This window comes from Myxocyprinus asiaticus, chromosome 36, assembly GCF_019703515.2.
Source record: "Myxocyprinus asiaticus isolate MX2 ecotype Aquarium Trade chromosome 36, UBuf_Myxa_2, whole genome shotgun sequence".
NCBI classification, from domain to species: Eukaryota; Metazoa; Chordata; class Actinopteri; order Cypriniformes; family Catostomidae; genus Myxocyprinus; species Myxocyprinus asiaticus.
Window position 1 is genome coordinate 28,227,464 of NC_059379.1, and position 21,536 is coordinate 28,248,999.

The window sequence follows — 21,536 nt, forward strand, 5'->3', positions numbered from 1 at the left end:
CTGGGCCTTTGTGGGTCTGGAGTCAATGTGGGTCTCCCACTTCAGGTCCTCTGAGATGGTGGTGCTCAGGAACCTGAATGACTCCACTGCTGCCACAGTGCTGTTTAGAATGGTGAGGGGGTGGTCAGTGTTGGGGTGTTCCTCCTAAAGTCCACAATCATCTTCACTGTTTTGAGCGTGTTGAGCTCCAGGTTGTTTTGACTGCACCAGTGAGTCAGCCGTTCAACCTCCCTTCTGTATGCAGACTCATTGTCATCTTGGATGAGGCCGATGACAGTGGTGTCATCTGCAATCTTCAGGAGCTTGACAGAGGGGTTCTTGGCGATGCAGTCATTGGTGTAGAGGGAGAAGAGTAGTGGGGAGAGCACACTGGGGGGAACCAGTGCTGATCGTACGTGTGCTGGAAGTGAATTTCCCGTCTCACTAGCTGCTGCCTGTCCGTCAGAAAGCTGGTGATCCACTGACAGATAGACGGGGAACAGAGAGTTGGTGTAATTTTGTCTGGAGAATAGCTGGGATGATGGTGTTGAAAGTCGAACTGAAGTCCACAAAAAGGATCCTTGCATATGTCCCTGGTCTGTCCAGATGTTGCAGGATATGATGAAATTCAATGTTGACTGCATCATCCACAGACCTGCTTGCTCTAAGCAAATTGAAGGGGATCTAGAAAGGGTCCAGTGATGTCCTTCAGGTGGGCCAACACCAGTCTCTCAAATGACTTTATGACCACAGGCATCAGGGTGACAGGTCTGTAGTCATTAAGCCCTGTAATTTTGGGTTTTTTTGGGACAGGAATGATGATTGAGTGTACATTCATTCTTGAGGTCCAACAAACATGGGGAATGCATTCCCTCCCCCATTAATGGTATGAAATGTATATTGTGATAAATATCGATGTCGAATGATATGGAAAAAAAAATATTGTGATTTAATATTTTAGGCCATATCGCCAAAGCCCTGAATCCAAACATCCGAAATATTCCACAATCCACAATGTGAAGTTTTAATGTACTCAAATATGTATCTTTTAAACAAGTTGTTATTATTAACAGTAATTCAGTAACTCTAACTAAAAAAAATGCATAAATTCATACTAAACATAGCCTTAATGTATTAAAATACACAGAACTAAGAATATTTTAAGAGGAACATGCCAGTACTTGTATTTTTTAAGTGTATTAGGCCAATTTGAATTATACAGGTGCATCTCAATAAATTAGAATGCCGTGGAAAAGTTCATTTATTTCAGTAATTCAACTCAAATTGTGAAACTCGTGTATTAAATAAATTCAGTGCACACAGACTGAAGTAGTTTAAGTCTTTGGTTCTTTTTATTGTGATGATTTTGGCTCACATTTAACAAAAACCCACCAATTCACTATCTCAAAAAATTTGAATACATCATAAGACCAATAAAAAAAAACATTTTTAGTGAATTGTTGGCCTTCTGGAAAGTATGTTCATTTACTGTATATGTACTCAATACTTGGTAGGGGCTCCTTTTGCTTTAATTACTGCCTCAATTCGGCGTGGCATGGAGGTGATCAGTTTGTGGCACTGCTGTGGTGGTATGGAAGCCCAGGTTTCTTTGACAGTGGCCTTCAGCTCATCTGCATTTTTTGGTCTCTTGTTTCTCATTTTCCTCTTGACAATACCCCATAGATTCTCTATGGGGTTCAGGTCTGGTGAGTTTGCTGGCCAGTCAAGCACACCAACACCATGGTCATTTAACCAACTTTTGGTGCTTTTGGCAGTGTGGGCAGGTGCCAAATCCTGCTGGAAAATGAAATCAGCATCTTTAAAAAGCTGGTCAGCAGAAGGAAGCATGAAGTGCTCCAAAATTTCTTGGTAAACGGGTGCAGTGACTTTGCTTTTCAAAAAACACAATGGACCAACACCAGCAGATGACATTGCACCCCAAATCATCACAGACTGTGGAAGCTTAACACTGGACTTCAAGCAACTTGGGCTATGAGCTTCTCCACCCTTCCTCCAGACTCTAGGACCTTGGTTTCCAAATGAAATACAAAACTTGCTCTCATCTGAAAAGAGGACTTTGGAACACTGGGCAGCAGTCCAGTTCTTCTTCTCCTTAGCCCAGGTAAGATGCCTCAGACATTGTCTGTGGTTCAGGAGTGGCTTAACAAGAGGAATACGACAACTGTAGCCAAATTCCTTGACATGTCTGTGTCTTGATGCCTTGACCCCAGCCTCAGTCCATTCCTTGTGAAGTTCACCCAAATTCTTGAATCGATTTTGCTGGACAGTCAAAAGGCTGCGGTTCTCTCGGTTGGTTGTGCATCTTTTTCTTCCACACTTTTTCCTTCCACTCAACTTTCTGTTAACATGCTTGGATACAGCACTCTGTGAACAGCCAGCTTCTTTGGCAATGAATGTTTGTGGCTTACCCTCCTTGTGAAGGGTGTCAATGATTGTCTTCTGGACAACTGTCAGATCAGCAGTCTTCCCCATGATTGTGTAGCCTAGTGAACCAAACTGAGAGACCATTTTGAAGGCTCAGGAAACCTTTGCAGGTGTTTTGAGTTGATTAGCTGATTGGCATGTCAAAATATTCTAATTTTTTGAGATAGTGAATTGGTGGGTTTTTGTTAAATGTGAGCCAAAATCATCACAATTAAAAGAACCAAAGACTTAAACTACTTCAGTCTGTGTGCATTGAATTTATTTAATACACGACTTTCACAATTTGAGTTGAATTACTGAAATAAATGAACTTTTCCACGACATTCTAATTTATTGAGATGCACCTGTATTTCAACAGTAGGCTACAGACACATTTTATTTGGAGTCCTTCATGTGTGTTTTGCGGTATTAATGTTAACGATTAATCAATTAATTGATCATTAATTTCCAAGACAGTCAATTATGAAAATGTCTGAATATTGACATCCCTAGTAAGGAATTGAACGATTCGGGTTTGATTCTGATTTCTCTTAGCGGTTTCTTAACGGTTCCATTAGTGATTCTTTTAGTACTTTTGAGGAAACAGTATTTGGAAATAAGAAATGTAATTCTTATTGGATTTACTGCCCTCAGCTTCCTGTTACCAAATGATGAGATCACTTAATATTTTAATGGTGCATTTATATAATGCAAATGGTAATAAAACAAAATACTAATAATAGCAACAAAATAATATCATCTTTAACTTTCATATTGTCATATCAACAACCATCCAGTAATTACTCTGATATAAGTCTCACAAGCTTTTAGTAGCTACACATGCTGTAACAGAGTAACAATTCTTGGTTTGTGTCCAAGAATTGGTTTCAAAATGAAAAAAAAAAAAAATAGGCTGGTAAGAGTCATCGCTAGGAAGCGCTGTATGTTTTGCGGTGTAGATTCAAAAGAACCAACTCATATGAGTGATTGTTTCTGGAATCAGGCTACACTCTTTGCGCTGTGTTGCTGAATGGTAGTGCAGGAAACAGTGGTTGTGTCCGGAGGAAGAATACATATTTGAGAACCGTTAACGGAACCGAAAGTCATCAAACTCGTTCAGTTCGGGTATCTTTTTTTAACTGAACCATTTCTGAATAAGAACCAGTTCTAGTTTCAAATTCAGTTCTAGTCGCAACAGCCAAAGATGCCTTCCTAGACCAACAATTGCAAAATAGTAGTAAGAGAACTTTCTCCATCTCACCCCTCCTTGCTTTCTAGTTTTATTTATTTGTCGAGTACTCGAGTAGGAAATGCACGTAGTTTGGTGGGATGACAATGCAGCTTTGTTGCGGGTCATGCTGGATTGAATCAATGAGGGAGATAAACGGCTGGGCTCTCCCTCTCTTGATGCTTGTTTTAGTGAGTCAGCATCAGTGTCTCTCTTCCGCAGCATGACTGTGTGGCTAACAGTTGAGCCCTTCTCTAGGGCCTGGTCAGAGGTTGATGTCTTCCCCACAGACCAGTCACACATTGAATGAGCTCATTTTTAGAGAGGATGGAGACCTAGTTCTTTGCTGTGCCCATTTGGAATGCACAAGTTTGGTAGTTTAAGCAGTGATTGGATGACTTAATGGGGCAATGGAAAAATGGTGGCATAATCCATTGGGCAGAAACTGGCTTTGTTGTAGAGGGTCTCTCTGCAAAGTTTCAATTAATAAGTTCTCATTTGGTGCCTCATTGCTCTCTCATTTTGAGAGTTTTCTGTTATAAATCTCAGCAAACAGCAAAAAATAGACTATGCATGTGCGTTCTGTTTGTGGAACCCACTTGTAGAAGGAAACTTATCCCCCTCCCCTGCACACAGCCTTCTGTTTAGGCTAGAGGAAAGAGCAGTACTGCAGGGTGTGTGGGAGAGAGAGGAAATGGAGATGGGGATATTTGAAAATGTCAGAGAATAATGGAAGGGGGCTTGTGTAGATGCAAAGGAACTGAAAGATCTTGTGGTATTGACAGTCAGGAGGTACTAGTGTACTGCATATTGCACCGTAGGGCTGCACGATTACGACAACAATTGGAATATCACTTCCCTTGATATTGTGATCATGATTATTAATGAGGATTTCTAGAAGTTACATTAAATACTTAAAGTAAGCATCTGCCATCAGACTGTTTAAACTTGTGCATCAGAATCGGTTGTTAATCAGTTACTGATAGGACTATAGACGAATTAAAGCATCTCTGATTCGCCATTGACGCTTCATTGCCAAACAGACATGTCTCGGATTGGCTAGAATACTCAACCGCTGCAAAAAGTTGTTGTATACAGAAACATTTGACTCAAGAATTAGACTTAAACAAAAGTAGACTTAAATGGAATGATGTCATTATCAGTTTTCACAGTTTGTTAATCGCAACAGACATAATTGTAATCTTCGATTAATGGTGCATCCCGACTGTGCGGTATACATTGTTGACTGCCTACAATTCTTAAAAAATACATTGTGAAACAGTACGCAGTATTGAACAATTTACTTTTCAAATGGCATTATACATCAGTTAGTTCCTTTCCTCTAATCCAGAGGTCTTCAACAGGGGGTCAGTATTTGTCCATGTTTACAGCTTTCAGAGTGGTTCCCTGTGTCCGTTGCTTGGCGGCATGCAACAGCTGTGGTTATCTTCAGCACTCATGCTTAAGTGATATATTGCTCAAGCACCTGGTCTCATGACATTGCGTGTTTAATTCAGCTAGTGGTGTCCAATGAGTGTCTTGTAAATAAAATTGGTTATTTTTTTATTTTTTTTATGCCATTTTGTGTAAACAAGGTTATAACTTGTGGCAGTCTGATCAAAGAATGAATCAAGAAAGAAATGTTAGATTGTGAGGCTGATAATACTCCTGGTTCATTTATTACATTAGAAATGGAAGTCGAGCACATTGCATTGTGAAATATTGCAGTTTCACACACAGTAGGCTCTGTTTTTGACAAATGGCACATTTTGGCACAAATGTAGAAGGTCAACCGGATATTCCATACAGAAAATACAGGAAATTTGGCATACTGCAAAAATATTATAAGTAGTTTGGTAGAATGCAATTCCGAGCATAGCCAGGGTCTTTTGTATGGAGAGTTTAGGCGTGGCACAGCTGTTCAGCTCATAGCATGGATCTGGGGCAAGATATTCAGCGATAGAATGAACTGCAAGTGAAGTGTTTCATTAATTGTCCATATCATGATATCATCAGTAACATTCAATATCATATTCCTAAAATACTTAATGACATTATTTTTTATCGCAGCTTGCCAAAATCTAAAATAGACCTGTCATGCTCTAGTGGTCTTAAAAAGATCTTTTGGAGCACTGTTGTGTGTGCTTGTGTACACATGTGTATCTTTACAATGTATCATATGTTTGCCAAGTTCACCTTACCCCAGGCCTTTCTCCCTCAGTGTCTCAGATCAAATTACTCTTATGGAAGACAGAACAAAATGAGGCCTTTCCGTTCTTTCTCTCTCCACATCTGTAGGGTCATCTAGTTTATTTCCTGCATTCTGTCCTATTTCTGTAAAAAAAAAAAAAAAAAAAAAAAAATGGATATAAAGAAAAGGTTTAAGGTGTCTTTTGGTTGACAATAGCAGATTAGCATTAACCCGGCCCCAACACCAGCAACTCTTATGTTTTATTTTTTTTTAAGCTTTTCTTTTTTTTTTTTTTTTTTAAATTTTTTATTATTATTATTATCATTTTTTTATGTTTTCTTCTATATAATCCAACTCACTAGACTTTAGGCCCTAGCGTTTTTGGGAAACAATCACTTTTCATGGAAACGCTAGGGGATTGTAATGAAAAACAAAGAAATGCTCCAGTTCTTTCTGTGTTCTCAATAGCACCTGTCGTTTAGCGCTCCATTTCATGCAGTAGAACTTATTCTCAGTTGTCTGTAGGGTGGCATGTCACAGGGGAATAGTGGAAGGGCAAGATGCGATGGAATGGGGTCTCTACAAAAATAGCTAGTCTGGAGGTAAAAAGCAGAGCCAACCGTTAAACACTGGAACTGTGTAGTGATCTAATCCCATGTTTAAAGCAAGTGTATTCATCACTGTATTAAACAATGAAATGTATGATTATGGTATTGTGATAGGTTTGAATTAGGGTTAAGGCATACTAGTTGATTAGCCAATGAATTTTCTTTGGTTCTAATATTTAAGAAAAGGTGGTAATGTTGAGATTTAATGTAGTTTTAATACATTTTATGGTAATTATTATGAATTTAACATTGTATATTCATAATTTAGGGTGTTAAATCAAGTGTTTTGAAAGCACAAATTACTCACAGCATAGCTGAAATTTAAGCACAAAAGCAACATTTCGAGCATACTTGTCTGTTATTTTAGTGGATTACCTGTATTAACCTGAGCTGCAGATGTCAGTGCTTTTCGTAAGTGTCCATGCATATTGATATCAGACACACTGAAGAAGATCCGTGAAGGTGTCATGCTTGTGTATATATCTGCCTTTTTAATTTTTACGATCTGATGGTTATTTCCTTTTAAAGCCGCTCGTAATCGGCTTTTAAAAAAAGTTTAAACTCTTGTTTTAACGCAGTAGTTGATTGACAGGTGAGGGGTGGCACTTCACTGCTTCCGGGACACATACAGGACAGTTTAGCATTTCCACATCAAATGTGATGCGGTCAAATGTGTTTTTGACCACATTCGTATGTGGTTTTGTGATCCGGTCACAAAACATTTTAGACCCCGTTTAGACCTTTATTTAGTGCTGACCACATGTGATCGGATCACCAAAAATGAATCTTGATACCAGGTGGAAACGGGGTCTAAATTAATTCCCTTTAAAGCACCGCTTCTGTCACACATTTACCATCTTCAGCAATACATTTTTCAACAATTGCTGTTGGTCTTCAGATTGTCTGCTATAAAAAATAAATAAATCTGATATTATGCACAATCCATTTTCGCAGAGAACTATGATAGTATTGTGCATTACAAGTTGCAAATATTTAGCCCAATTATTTGTTTAAAATCTGTCATTTACCCTGTTTGGGAGCTGAGCTTAACATCCATATTTCTCTACAAAACTTGTCTGATCACATTCTGTCTGATATACATGACCCTATACCAGCCTAATACAAAGCAGCCTTGAGACTGACTATTTAACTAGTTGTTCAGACAAACAACCAACTAATGGATTGTAAAAATGTGTAATTTTGCACATTCCTAGTAGGGCTGAATGATTCTTTTTTTTAAATATTGTGATTTGAACTGTGAGATTATAATTAAAGTTAATAGTAAGTGTTTCCTTTTTACAAAAATTAAGTCATGCATCCCTCTATGGAGAAAGAATTGCTGTTGACTAGTAAAATGTTTTTACTCGTAAGATTTTCAAAGACATTTTAAGCGTAATGCAACTGAAACTGATAAAATATATTGAGCTTTTCATTATTAGCTTTGTAAAAAAGGACAAATTTCCCATTGTATCAGTTTGTCATAAAATTGCATTTATAATAATGATATAAGCTGTTGTAACTGTTTGAAATTCCATACTTTTAACAAAGAATTCACAAGCTTGGAACCTAATAATGAAAATAGAATTCCACGTATAACAATAATTTAATAATTGTATTATTAAAAGTAATAATTTAAGTGCTACTATATCAGAAGTACCATGTTTACCAAACCCCTGCAAAAATGCTGCAAGAGCCTATTTGTCAAATACTTCAATATTTAGAGTATTTGTTAGTTAAAATATTTCATAATGTATGATTGTCCCTTTAAATATTAATATTTACACATTTATTACACTTACTACATTACTACATTTTGTTACATGTTTGTTTCTATGCACTTGTATGGTTTACATTGAGTTTACATTGATATGTATAACAAGCACTAAATTGGTACTGTCTCTTTAAGAAAACCGGCAGCTCAGCGTGCGGATGTTTACAGTTGAATGAGCGCAGCGCACAACATTAATGAGAGAAGTTGCACAGTGGTTTTTCCCTCCTCTGTGCAATGTATGATTAGAATTAATGTTTATTTTTTTACTTTTTGATCACCAACTGACTGTAAATAACAGAAATTATATTAAAGGGATAGTTCACCCAATAATGAAAATTCTCTCATTATTTACTCACACTCATGATATCTCAGATGTGTATGACTTTCTTTCTTCACCAGAACACATTTGAAGAAAAATGGAAAAATAACTTTGCTCAGTAGGTCATTAAAATGCAAGTGAAAGGAGATTTCTCTTTTGATGCTCCAAAAATCACAGACAGTCAGCTTAAACTTCATCCATATGACACCAGCTGTTAAAGTGACACGATCGCTTTTGGTGCGAAAAACATAAGTACTTTTTTTTTAATTTTTTTATTTATTTATTTATTTTTAATCTAAATCATGCTTCTGGTGGGAAGTGGTATGAGCGTGACGTAATCACATTGGCATTTGAAACACATGAGAACTTGCGCACGTGCGTCACATCCAGAAGAGCAGTGTTGTTTACATCTGAGGAGGAGGAACGCTGTACAGAAGCTTTTTTGATTTTGGTTTAGATCTGTATTTATCTGTTTCTTTACTCACAATGGTGCATTTGTGTGCTCGTCCTGGATGTCTCAACCGAGTGGAGAATGTGAGATTACATCTGTATCCATGACAACGTGAATACGTCACTCGAGAGACCGCTTGGACTCCACCCTCTCGTGAAGCGTTGGATTATAGTTAAAAAGTACCTAAATAATTATATTTTTTGCACCAAAAGCAATTGTGTCGCTTTAGAAGACATTAATTTAACAGCTGGTGTCGTATGGAGGAAGTTTATGCTGACTGTCTGTAATTTTTGGAGCATCAAAAGAGAAATCTCCATTCACTTGCATTCACTGATGAGTAAAAGCAGACTTTTACTTGCATATTGTGTACTGACTTATTTGTACAAATATTTATTTTGAAAGTTCTTAAATTAAAATCTACAAGCTCTCGAGTTTTGCAACTCTTTTACCTTCCAACAGACTGTAGTCATGATTTAATAAAGAGAATGTTGTGAAAACTATCCGCTGAAAAGTTTAACCAAAATCAGAGTTGATGTCATTAAATGCAATGTTAATGTAACTGTGGCATATCATGGTTCAACTAAAGTGATGGTGACACCGCGATCGACGACAACTCTGGTCCCATTGCAGCCAAATAATGTCAATTTCCTTCAGGGTGCGTGCTCACGAGACACAACAGGCAATAAAGACTAGGCTGAATCCAGCTTCTCCAAGTTCTTATTCAAAAGGATTACGGTGTTTTGCCACTACACAACTCAATCACTGGCAAGTTAAATCTGAACATTTACCAGCCAGTGGCTGATAGCGCAAAATTAGGTCACACATGCGAGTGATTTACTTGCAGTGTAGAGGGCTTGTCATGGGCAAACATGCTCAAGAAAGGGTATTCACTCTTGAGTCCTCTTAAAATGAACCTCACTAAATTCCCATTCTCACCAAGAATGATAACTATAATGATAACTATAAAGATAACTTTAATAGTGTCTACACCAACAGATGATACATTTGTGTTTTCAGTTATGTTCAAGAAAATGAATGTAGATGACCTGCTACTGCTCTACGTTTCACAAAGAAACCAAAAGAAAAATAGATGTATACAACTTCAAAGGAAACAATGTTGTCAACATTAGTGCTGGAGACCTGAGGTAATTTTATGCTACCAGCTTGTATTAGCTTTTCGTTATTTCATCTCCGTTAATATTGAACAATGCAGAAGAAACATTGCCGGTTCGTGAGCAGGAGTTTCCATTTTTGTTTATGTAATAAGTGGCGATCCGGTGCTGGAATGTGTTATTTTGAAGATGAGTGCACGTTGCGGCTTGAGCCCTATAAAGTTGGATGGATTTTGATTGGCTACATTTTTTTTCTTTCAACAGCTGGAAAAAAAAATTGCTATGAAAGTGATCCCAACGATATCATTCCTCGGTGTTGTTAATTTTATAGTTGTGGTGTGGACTCCGCTATTCCCTTACAGTTAGAATGATTTCTAAAACTTTATAGTTATTGTTCTTGGTGTGGATGGGCCTTAAGTAAATTACGTTTTGATAGGCTCTCGGTTCACTTTTCATCATTATTTTTGGAACCCAATAATTCAAGAGTCAAGAAGAAATTAAATATATTTGTATGATATTAACAACAACAACAACTATTATTATGATAAAACATTACCATATTATGTATATATTAATTTTTTACCTCATAGCATTTTTTATCATAGCTATGTGGGCTTATATTTTGGTGGAAGCTTTTACTTTGGCTGTGCTTTGAAGCAGTTGACAGTGGCCTTTTAATACAGGGAAAGGCCATTTTCATCCACTCTTTTGGCCACAAAAACCCAGCATTATGAGGTTACTTTAGATTTGGATAGTAACTTTTAGCAATGCGTATTTGGATTTACACAACTGTGCTACTAGTGAATCTAGAGGGCTGTAAATTTAACACGCTTAGCTTATTAGCCTCGCGTGCTTTGAGTGTGTAACACTACAAAGAACAGCGCTGCGCAGTGAGCATCGCAGTGTTGCAGAAACAATCCTCCCCTCCTTCTCATCATCGTTGCCCCACCTCTTAGGGCCGTCCTTCAGCCAGGCTCAATGGGAGTGGGCTGTAGATAGGAGAGGCACAACTTTGAACCTCTTTTGGGCAGTGGATGATGAGGCACACCTGATGTTAGTGGAGCCTCATCGACACTGCCATAAAAACGCAGAGCACGCCTCTCCTCGGGAAGCTGGCTTCTATCTCCTTGTGTGTACACACTGGCGCCCTTCACAGGTCCAGGGAACAGAGTGCGAATTAGATGCGATGCGGGACCAGCACCACGGCACCCCCGGCGCAAATTAGAAGCAACGCCGGGGATTGGAGCACGCTTCGCACCTGAAGGGTCAGGATGCTGGGCCGCTATTCCCCTCAAGCGACGAGGCCCAGGAAAGCTGGGCCACTCCTCGGATCCACGAGGGCAGCATGTTGCGGCCGCCAGACCCCGCCCATTATTCTTAGACCTTCCCTTCTCTGCACTCTGACTTCACATAGCCCTAGTTTACACTGAGGATGCCAGATTGTCCTTTATTTTAGGCACTAATTTCCCCATGGACACTTTATTCCCTTTTTTGGACATTTTACAGTAAGTTTATTAGAGTTTCCAATAAACACCTCTCCGAGGCCTGATGCCACATTTTTGCTCACCCCACCTCAGCAGGCTTAAATCACAGCTTTTGTGGTTTGATAATCACTCTACGTCATATTGTGATTTTCGATTTTATTTTTAGTTCAGCTCTAATTCCTAGTTTTGAAAGTCAGTGTGTCATATGACTCCACCCAAAGAGAGTTGGAGCAATGTTACTAAACGCCTGTATCTCTTTCTCTCTTTTCTTCTGTCACTTTCTTAGGCGAAGTCATGTATATGTCATATGTGTGGAGCACACTTAAATCGACTTCACTCCTGTCTCCATTGTGTGTTCTTCGGCTGTTTCAGCAAGAAACACATCCACGAGCATGCCAAAAACAAGAGACACAACCTAGGTAAGATGCACACAGCCATTCTTCAAGATCAAATCTAGCTCAATCTTATTTATATACATTCCTCCTAAGCATCTAAGGGAAGACACCCACACAAGACGGACGTCATTAGCAAAAGATGGAATACACGAGCATGACTCTTCAAAAGACATGTACACCATGTGCAAAACACAATCACGACTATTACGAAAACACAGAGTCATGTTAACACAATCAGAGTGGTCTATTGAAGGCTTTGTAAGAAAGTGAACACACTGTCTTAAAGGTGAAGAATATAGAGCATGTTTGAGCTTGGCATGTTATGAACCATGACTCTTTTAATATAAGGCAGAATCCATCTCTTTGAAATCTGTAACACCAAAACCTAGTTTAAAGGAATAGTACGCCCAAAAAGGAAAATGCTGTCATCATTTACTTATCCTTCATTCCGACCCAGTATTTTCATTCTTCAGTGAAGCACAAAATGGGATTTTTGGCAGAATGTTCAAGCCATTCTTTTCCAAGCAATCTTATATGTGCATGTGAGCAATTAAAAAAACAAAAGTAGATTTTTGATGATCATACCAGGTTTGATGACATTTTCTGCAAACACTAATGGCTTCCATGTATGGCAGGGGTGTCCAAACCTATAAGGTGCATCAGGCCGCATCACTGTAATAATAAAAAAAAATTCTAGAAGCAACTAGATTGCAACTATGCATAATCTTTATATTGTATGCTTAATATTATGCAAGTTTTAATCATAATTTATGCTCTATGGTATGCTTGTGTAGGCCCTACATGTAAATAAAAGGATAGGGTATTTCACTCACAGAGAACTCTTATAATGGAACAGTGATACAAAATAATATACTCATTCATATTTTTGTCTTTTTGATGTCCATTCAGTGTAACTGCAAAGCACATAGAGCTGCTGTAAGTGTTGGGTGTGACCCATGACAATAATCAGAATCAGATTACATTTTATCACTTCATGAAGTGATGCAAGGAATTACTCTTTATTTTTCATGGAATTACTCTTTATAGCTATACAATTATAACTTCTGTTCTGTTGTTACTTGCATTACAAATACAATTTTAATTTTATTAAAATTATTGTGCTTCATTTTATTTTGTAGACGTGCATGTGCAAGTGTTTTAAGTACTCTCTTCTACAGTACAGTATGTCCTCACTCAAATGGTGTTGGAAAGCCTGTGAATGTTTTTTTTTTCTTGTTTCAACAAAATATCAGATCTAACCAATTAATTACAGTGTACTTCCCTTCCCTCTGTGCTACAGAGGACGTTCTGGAAGAGTATGCTCTGTTTGCACATCTCTGTGCGTGCTCAATAAGCTCCGTTCAGCCGCTCGCACAACAGCAGCTCTACTCCGTTGTATGATGTGAGGTATCGGGACATTGTTCCAAGAACAAGTACATGAGTAAAGTATCTAACCTGATGTCAGTCTTTTAATGAATGCATCGTTCTTTCTGCGGTGCACTTCATCCTTGGGAATATGGAGTATTCCAAATTCCTGTTGAGCTCTGCCAGTGGATGAAGCTGGTGACGACACAGAATGCATTAGCGGAGACGATTTACTGTGAATAGCGGCTGCACGTGATAGCGATATCCAGTGCCCAGAATATGAATTTTAGATAATTTCTCCATAGCGGGCCTAATTCTGTTCTATTTCTAAAGTCTCTCACGGCTGCATCGGAGCAGTCGGAGGGCCGCAGATGGCCCGCGGACCGGACTTTGGATACCTATGATGTATGCGACCAATCGCGACTAGCAGGAGTGTAGATCCCGGGGGGGGGGGGTGGTACAAGCAGGTACAACCCCCCCATTATTTATACCATGATCAATGGAAACATGTAAATGGTTCACACTGCAACCCCCCCCCCCAGTGTTCAATCCAAATCTACGCCCTTGGCGACAAGCCAAGTTTGAAAAACATAACCGCAAGACGTTTTGATAGCTGTGGTGGTGGGGAATCTTATCTGTGAATAATGGCATACGTTTTGGTCTGTTTGTCACACAAAGCTATCGTATGACTTCAGAAGAATTATAATATATTGTTAGAATGGATTACCTTTATATTGTTATGGGTATGAAATGACATGGGGCTGATTAGATGACACATTTTTCATTTTTGGTTGAACAATTTCGGCTTAAGTGTGGCAGTATGGGAAAAAATCCGTACGAGCCCTGTAACATTGGGCCAAATCGGAAGAGGGGAGCAATTAGACTAAAATGGAGGAAAAAGGATATAGTGTGTAAGAAGGGATAGAAGCGTAGGTTACCAGAGAGTGGAACCCGCTGTCTGAATACCAGATGCTGCCTCGTTCGCTAGACGGTGTTCTGGTCGGTGCGATCTCCGAAGCGACTGGGATTGAGCGTCACACTTTCGGCCCGCCAGCTACAGCACGTTTCAAGTCCAAAAGCTGAGTGTACCATCCAGTCCAGGTATTTGCCTTGGTTTGCCATGCTCTAACCTCAAGCCAAAACGATTCTCCCTGCCATTACACGTCAGCAGCTCACAGTTTCCACACACATATTCTGCCACACACCCTTTATTCATGCACACACATTCTGACACATTTTCCCCCCATGCAAGCATATTGCTTTGATAATTTTCTTTGTTTATTTATAATAGATTTTTTTGAATATATCAAAACCATTTTATTTTATTTTTTTACCTATTTAAATTTTTCTTGTGACAACTTGTTGAAAAAAATGAACTTTTGAATCTGCTGTTGTGATTTACCTGTACATGAACTGAGCACATCACTAAGCAGTTTTCTTAACATTTATTTTTCATTTAATTTTGTCTTTGGTTGTTTTTGTTAAAGAATAATGCAGAAAAAAAAAACAGCTTAAACTGAACATTTAGCCAGCAGCCATATCACCCTGTAGCTCAAGACTGGTTGCCTACTGAAGCTAAGCAGGGCTGAGTCTGGTCAGTACCTGGATGGGAGACCTCCTGGGAAAACTAATTTTGCTGCAGGAAGAGGTATTAGGGAGTCCAGCAGGGGGTGTTCACCCTGTGGACTGTGTAGTTCCTAATGCCCCAGTATAGTGATGGGGACACTATACTGTAAAAAAGGCACCGTCATTCGGATGAGACGTTAAACCGAGGTCCTGACTCTCTGTGGCCATTTAAAATCCCAGGACACTTCTCGAAAAGAGTAGGGGTGTATCCCTGGTGTCCTAGCTAAATTCCCTCCATTGGCCCTTATCAATCATGGCTTCCTAATAATCCCCATCCATTAATTGGCTCTATCACTCTCCTCTCTCCTCTCCACTAATAGCTGGTGTGTGGTGAGCGTAATGGCGCACTATGGCTGCCGTCGCATCGTCCAGGTGGATGCTGCACACAGGTGGTGGTTGAGGAGAGTCCCCTGTTCACTATGTAAAGCGCTTTGAGTGTAGTGTCAGAAAACCGCTATATAAATGTAACGTTCAACATGTTGTTTTTGCTTGTGTTTATTCTTGAAACAGTACAATTTTGACAACTGAATCTTTTTTGTTTTGAATTTAGTGACACAGACCACATATACTTTATTTCCATGGGCATTTATTAAAGTGCTGTTCTTGTTGGTTAAAGAGAAACACAATTGATTAATTTTAACTCATTTTGTAACTGGTGGCTTTTGAGAGCTATTTGGGGTTAAATTAATTCCTTTTAAAATATGTAATCCTGTCTGGCACACCAATTCAGTAATTCAGTTGATATTGTTCAGTTGAATTTTTTTGTTTTTGTTTTGTAACGGCCCGCCACCATTACAAAAGACATAAACGTGTAGTTCTGATCTCACTCCCAAGCAAGAGGCAGTAAGTTCACAAATCTGGCCGTGGATGTCTGGATGGGGTGTCTTGGATATCTCTCAGCTCCTTGGTGCATCAGTGCCATGTAATTATCCCCTCTGTTTTAATGAGTGGTGCCACCCTCCAACAACAAACAAATAAGAAACGCAAACAGATGGGTATGTGGGTAATTACAGTATGCAGGGGGATTATAGTCCCTGACTTTGTGTGTGAATGTGACTTGCACTGTTTATTTCCAGCGGTAGCTTGTAGTTTATCACCCACCTATTTCATAGAGGTAATTTGGAAATACCCAAAACCTAAATTTAATTACTTCCCACATTGTGGGGGTGGAGCTTATATCTTTAACCACTGACTAGAAAGATTTCCTTGTATATTAAAAGAGAGAGAACCACCAGAAATGGATGGTTAATGATAGGTTGGTAGAGAAAATATGTAGGTAGAGAAAAGTATGTTACTTGTAACACGTTACGTTTAACACTGATATCAAAAGTGTGTTCGTATTGCTATAGAAACAAAGATGTTTGATCAACGGCAACAATGGTGCTCATATGTTATTCTATCTTGACACATCCATGTTTTTAGAATGACTTTTGTTTTTTTTTGTTTTTTCTTAAACATATTGAATTTATGCTCAAGTGTGCCAAGTTCTTTGGTGGATTATGGCTGTGTTATTCTGTAATATGCAAAATATTCATAATGAAGTGTAAGTGCAAGCGTAAGTTCTTTCTTTCTTTCTTTCTTTAACAATATTGGCAGCCTTTGTCATAGATGGACCGATCAGTGAATAGAGAAGCTAAAATTGACACTCCAAATGAGCTTTGTAAAAGATTACATGGCTGTACTAACATAGTGTGTTGTTCGTAAGCTTGAATTTGTAACATTATCACCTGTTATGTGTTTGTTGTCTTGATGTCATTTTGTTCAAATCCAGGTCCCTTGCAGCTGATCCACTGTAATTTGTTGCACTGCAGGTCATGATTTATCACTAGTCACGTTCAAGGCATCATGGGACTTCCCCAGTTTCACCGTTACCGAGAGGCAAAACCAATAGCTCTAGTCTTGCTGCGTTCCCAGGTTGCACTGAGACATCACTCACAGAGCTCAACTCCATTCCCCTGTGTGTGTTGAGTTCCCCACGGAGTTTGATTGAACATTTAATTAGTTTAGCCTCTGTACAAGGGCTATCTGTGATTGAGAGTGCTGCTCCCGAGGAGGAAAACTGGGATTGTTCTCCAAAGACGAACAGCGAGTAATTAAGGCTGAATCAGCTGGCAATAATTTCAGACTCCTCCTATGCGTCTCTGTGGTTATCATTTATTTATATTGCATTTTGTTTTCTGTTGCGTATTTGCTGTAGCTTTTTGGTCTGCTCACACTGGTCAGGCTTGATCTGTGTTCTTCTCTCTTTTCCCTGTGCCGGTTGGCTTTACGTGCATCGTACAGCCACACCTGATTTTTTTGTACAACTTCTCTGTTTTTTGCTTGTCAGATAAATACTGTTTAAATCCCTTTGCCAGCACAGGAAAAGCTTTTATCTGAAGGTTAAAAGTGTTTTGCTTTTAGGCTGTTTTAGTAATAAAAAAAAAAGAAGCCCCAATTAAACCCAGAATTAACTAACTGTTAATTTTTTAGCCACTTGTTTGTTAACATAAAGCGGCACCTACGGTAAAATTACTGTAACACTGCCTCTTGTGGCTTATTGTTTTTATGAAATGCCAGCAACAGCAATATAAGACCCCAATGTTTAATGAATAGTTTATTATTGATAGTAATTCGAATAAATGGTTCTTCTGCCAAGTAATCTCATTCATTAGCTTAACTGTAGACTTTTTACTGTTGCCAAACAACGTTACAACTCGGCACATTAAATACAGAATGTGAGGTCATAAATGTGTTTGTCAGAATTTTACAACATCTTAGAATGTAACTCATTCAATCAGAATTAAAGAAATATTCCACATTCAATACAAGTTAAGCTCAATCGACAGCATTTGTGGCATAATATTGATTACCACAAAAAATTATTTCGACACATCCCTCCTTTAAAAAAAGCAAAAATCATGGTTACAGTGAGGCACTTACAATGGATGTTTAAATGCAGAAATGTGAAGCTTATAATTTTATAAAAGCACAAATTAATTCTTCTATTAAAACTCATTTATTATTTGAGCTGTAAAGTTGTGTAAATCATGATTTTTTACAGTCATTTTAGGGGTTTAGTGTTTGTTGACATTACATTGTCATGGTAATGAAGTTGCAAAATTGGCTATAACTTTACACAGAAAAGGTTAGTAAATTATTGTCTTGTAACTAAACTTTTGAAACGGTGAGTAATTTAATGTTCAAAAACTGTCCGTCATTCACTTCCATTCTAAGTGCCTCACTGGAACACAGATTTTTGCTTTTTTTTTTTTTTTTTTTTTTAAAAGAAAAGGAGGGGCAAGTCCAAATTAATTTTGGTGATAATCAATATTATGCCACAAATGCTGTCGATTGAGCTTAAAGGAATAGTTCACATAAAAATGAAAATTCTCTCATCATTTACTCACCCTCCATGTGCCATGCCATCCCAGATGTGTATGAATATCTTTCATCTGCTGAACTCAAATGATTTTATTTTTTTATAGCATTTCTTAGCTCTGTTGGTCCATACAATGCAAGTGAATAGGTGGCAAATGTTTTAAGTTAATCCATAAGACTCCAGTGGTTATGTCTTCAGAAGCTATATGATAGCTGTGGGTAAGAAACAGATCAATATTTAAGACCTTTTTTACTATAAGTTCTCCTCCTTGATCAGACAATCTCCACTTTAACTTTCACCTTCTTGTGTTTTTGGTGATTCACTTTCTTCATGCATATCAGGGCAATATGGACAGGAGGCAAAAAAGGACTTGAATATTTAGCTGTTTCTCACCCACACATATATCACTTCTGAAGATTTGATTTAAAACACTGGTGTCTTATGGATTACTTTTATGATGACTATGTGCTTTTTGGATTGTCAAAATTTTGGCACCCATTCAATTGCATTGTATGGACCTACAGAGCTGAAATATTCTAAAAATCATAATTGTCTTCTGCAGAAGAGAGAAAGTCATATACATCTGGGATGGCATGAGGGTGAGTAAATGATGAGAGAATTTTCATTTTTGGGTGAACTATCCATTTAACTTGTAATGAACCCGGAAAATTCCTTTAAGAGTTGTAACTGCGTTTTATAAGAGGCATTTTCATGAACATCAGAAACATTTAACAGCATTAAAGATCAAGAGGACCTCAGTCTTATGGCAGTAATCAAGAGATGCCATCTTAGGTGTCTATTAATATCTAACTCACAATGCATTTAACTTCTATGTGACATTTCCAGGTGAAACAGCATATTGAGTGGGAAATAATGTGTAGTTGGACTTCTGATTGTACCCATCAGGATTTTATTGGATTTTGTTGGTTTGCATTGAAATTGTTAGGTATGGGTAAAAATATAGATTTTTCTGATTTATTACAATCCTCATGTTAGTTCTTAAAATCCCAAGATTGATCTTTTACTCTCACAGTTTACTTCAGTTTGTTTAAAGTAACACACTGAATTTGAATGAACAAATTGAAACTGAATTCCCTGTATGATTTTCAGCATTAGCTGGGAGAGAATTCCTTTCATAAGTAAGATGGACATTTTAACAGAATACCCAAATTAATCCGAATCGAATCAATAGCTTGTGAATCAGAATCGAACCAAATCGGGAAATTCGTATCGATAACATTCATCTCATCAATGTTTCCCAACTACTGTGCCGCGGCACACTAGTGTGCCTTTGAAAATTAAATTCCACAATATAAATAAATACATAAAATAATAATAATTTGCTGTGGCATTGAAAGAATTAATTTGCAAGAAAAAAAATCTACAAATTAGAAAAGATGCAAATTTTTAGCTTTTTCATTACCCAATTAACGCTCATTACCTGTGACCTCATTATAGAGTGTACCTACATGACTAACATTTTTTTCATAGCCGAATTTCAAACATTATGAGTAAATGCGCTACTAAGACAGACAGAAAGCATGGACAAGTTCTTGAAAAGGAAAACTATCAACGATGGTTATGTGGGATAGTGGTGTGCTGTGGGATTTATATGTATTTTGAGATTTGTGCCATGGCAGAAAAAAGGTTGGGAAACACTGCCCTAGATATTATTGTTTAATTAATAGATTTGATCTTTCACTGATCTTTTACATTCTACCAGATCACCACCACATACAATAAGACTTGTTTCTTACAACAATTGAAAATAGCCCTGAAATCATTGAGTTCAAAGTCTCTCTGCACAGAAAGCCACTAAAAGCTTCATATTCCAAGCACCTGGCGGCGAGTTGTGCCAGGCTGTGCATTAGTGTTGTGTCACACATAGAAGCTGGTACCTACTGCTTGGCTCCACCTGCAAACATTTAGTGTGTCTGTGTGAAACAGACCATCATCAGGTTGCCATGGGAACTGAAAAACAGGTATTGCCACTGCAGGGTTAGAGAAATGGAAGGATACCTCTGAATGAGCTTTGAGCATGAGTGTTCCTACCTCATTAAAAAACAATAATTCATAATTAATATGCCTCATTCATGAATGTAGCATCAGTAAGAGCAATAAGGAGCTTACAGGAGCACACATTACATTTATCAACAAGCATACATGACCTCCAGGCTATTGCAGTGCTCATATTTATTCCACAACGAGACTGAGCCACCGTGACGTTTCACAGAGGACACTTCATTGTGGCACAAACAGGGATGGATATTTACTGTGCTGCACCCTAACTATAGTTCCCATCACTTATTAAAAGGATGCAGATTTACTGCACTGGGCAATGCTTCAAATGTTTCCATAATACTGCATCCATATTTACAGGGCATAAGAGTATATAGGAAATTTCTTCAAGAAAAGGCACATGCGTCAACTTCTCAGAAAGGTCTTTAATAGGTCCTTTTTTCCCTCCATTTTTCTCTCTGTGTCTCCTTCAGCTATAGACCTTTTGTATGGTGGAATATATTGCTTTGTGTGCCAAGACTACATATATGACAAAGACATGGAACAGATTGCCAAAGAAGAACAAAGAAAAGCGTGGAAATTGCAAGGTAGGTGTCCCCCCCACCCCCGAATAATGTAGTTCAACTTCGCCTGTGGCTTGAGAGGCCAATAATACAGAAAATTAATGTTTCAGCCTGTTGTGTTGCAAACCATGGGAGGACACGACTGTTTTATGTCATTGACAAGGGCTCATATTTCATTGTTTTCTTGCAAGTATAATTTAAAACCAGATACATTTCCTAAAGGAAATACCAGTGCTTGCAAGGTAGCTTCGGTTCTATGTAAAAGTGCTTCATCAGAGCTGCTGTGCCATTGTCATGACACCCAGCATGCGTTTTGTTTTCAGTCGCCTGTGCACAAGAAATCGACAGTATTTGTGGCATAATGTTGATTACCACAAAAATTTATTTAGACTCGCCCCTACTTTAAAAAAAAAAAAAAAATCAATCGAGGTTACAGTGAGGCACTTACAATGAAAGTGAATGGGGGCAATTTTTGGAGGGTTTAAACACAGAAATGTGAAGCTTATAATTTTCTAAAAGCACTTAAATTAATTCTTCTGTTAAAACTTGTGTATTAATTGAGCTGTAAAGTTGTTTAAATAGTCGTTTTAAGGTTTGTTGACAACATCATGGTTGGAAGTTGTAAAATTGGTGATAACTT

At 38.1% G+C, this 21,536-nt stretch overlaps 1 protein-coding gene across 2 annotated transcripts in view; it reads left to right on the plus strand.

Moving 5' to 3' along the window:
* The window catches only part of LOC127426629 (ubiquitin carboxyl-terminal hydrolase 22-like), a 68,268-nt gene that overhangs the window by 21,214 nt on the left and 25,518 nt on the right, over positions 1–21,536 (plus strand). For both annotated transcript variants that reach the window (XM_051673558.1, XM_051673559.1), the window contains exons 2-3: positions 11,854–11,986; positions 20,807–20,920. In XM_051673558.1, the coding sequence (XP_051529518.1) occupies positions 11,854–11,986; positions 20,807–20,920 (247 nt within the window). The remainder of the gene's footprint in view (positions 1–11,853; positions 11,987–20,806; positions 20,921–21,536) is intronic.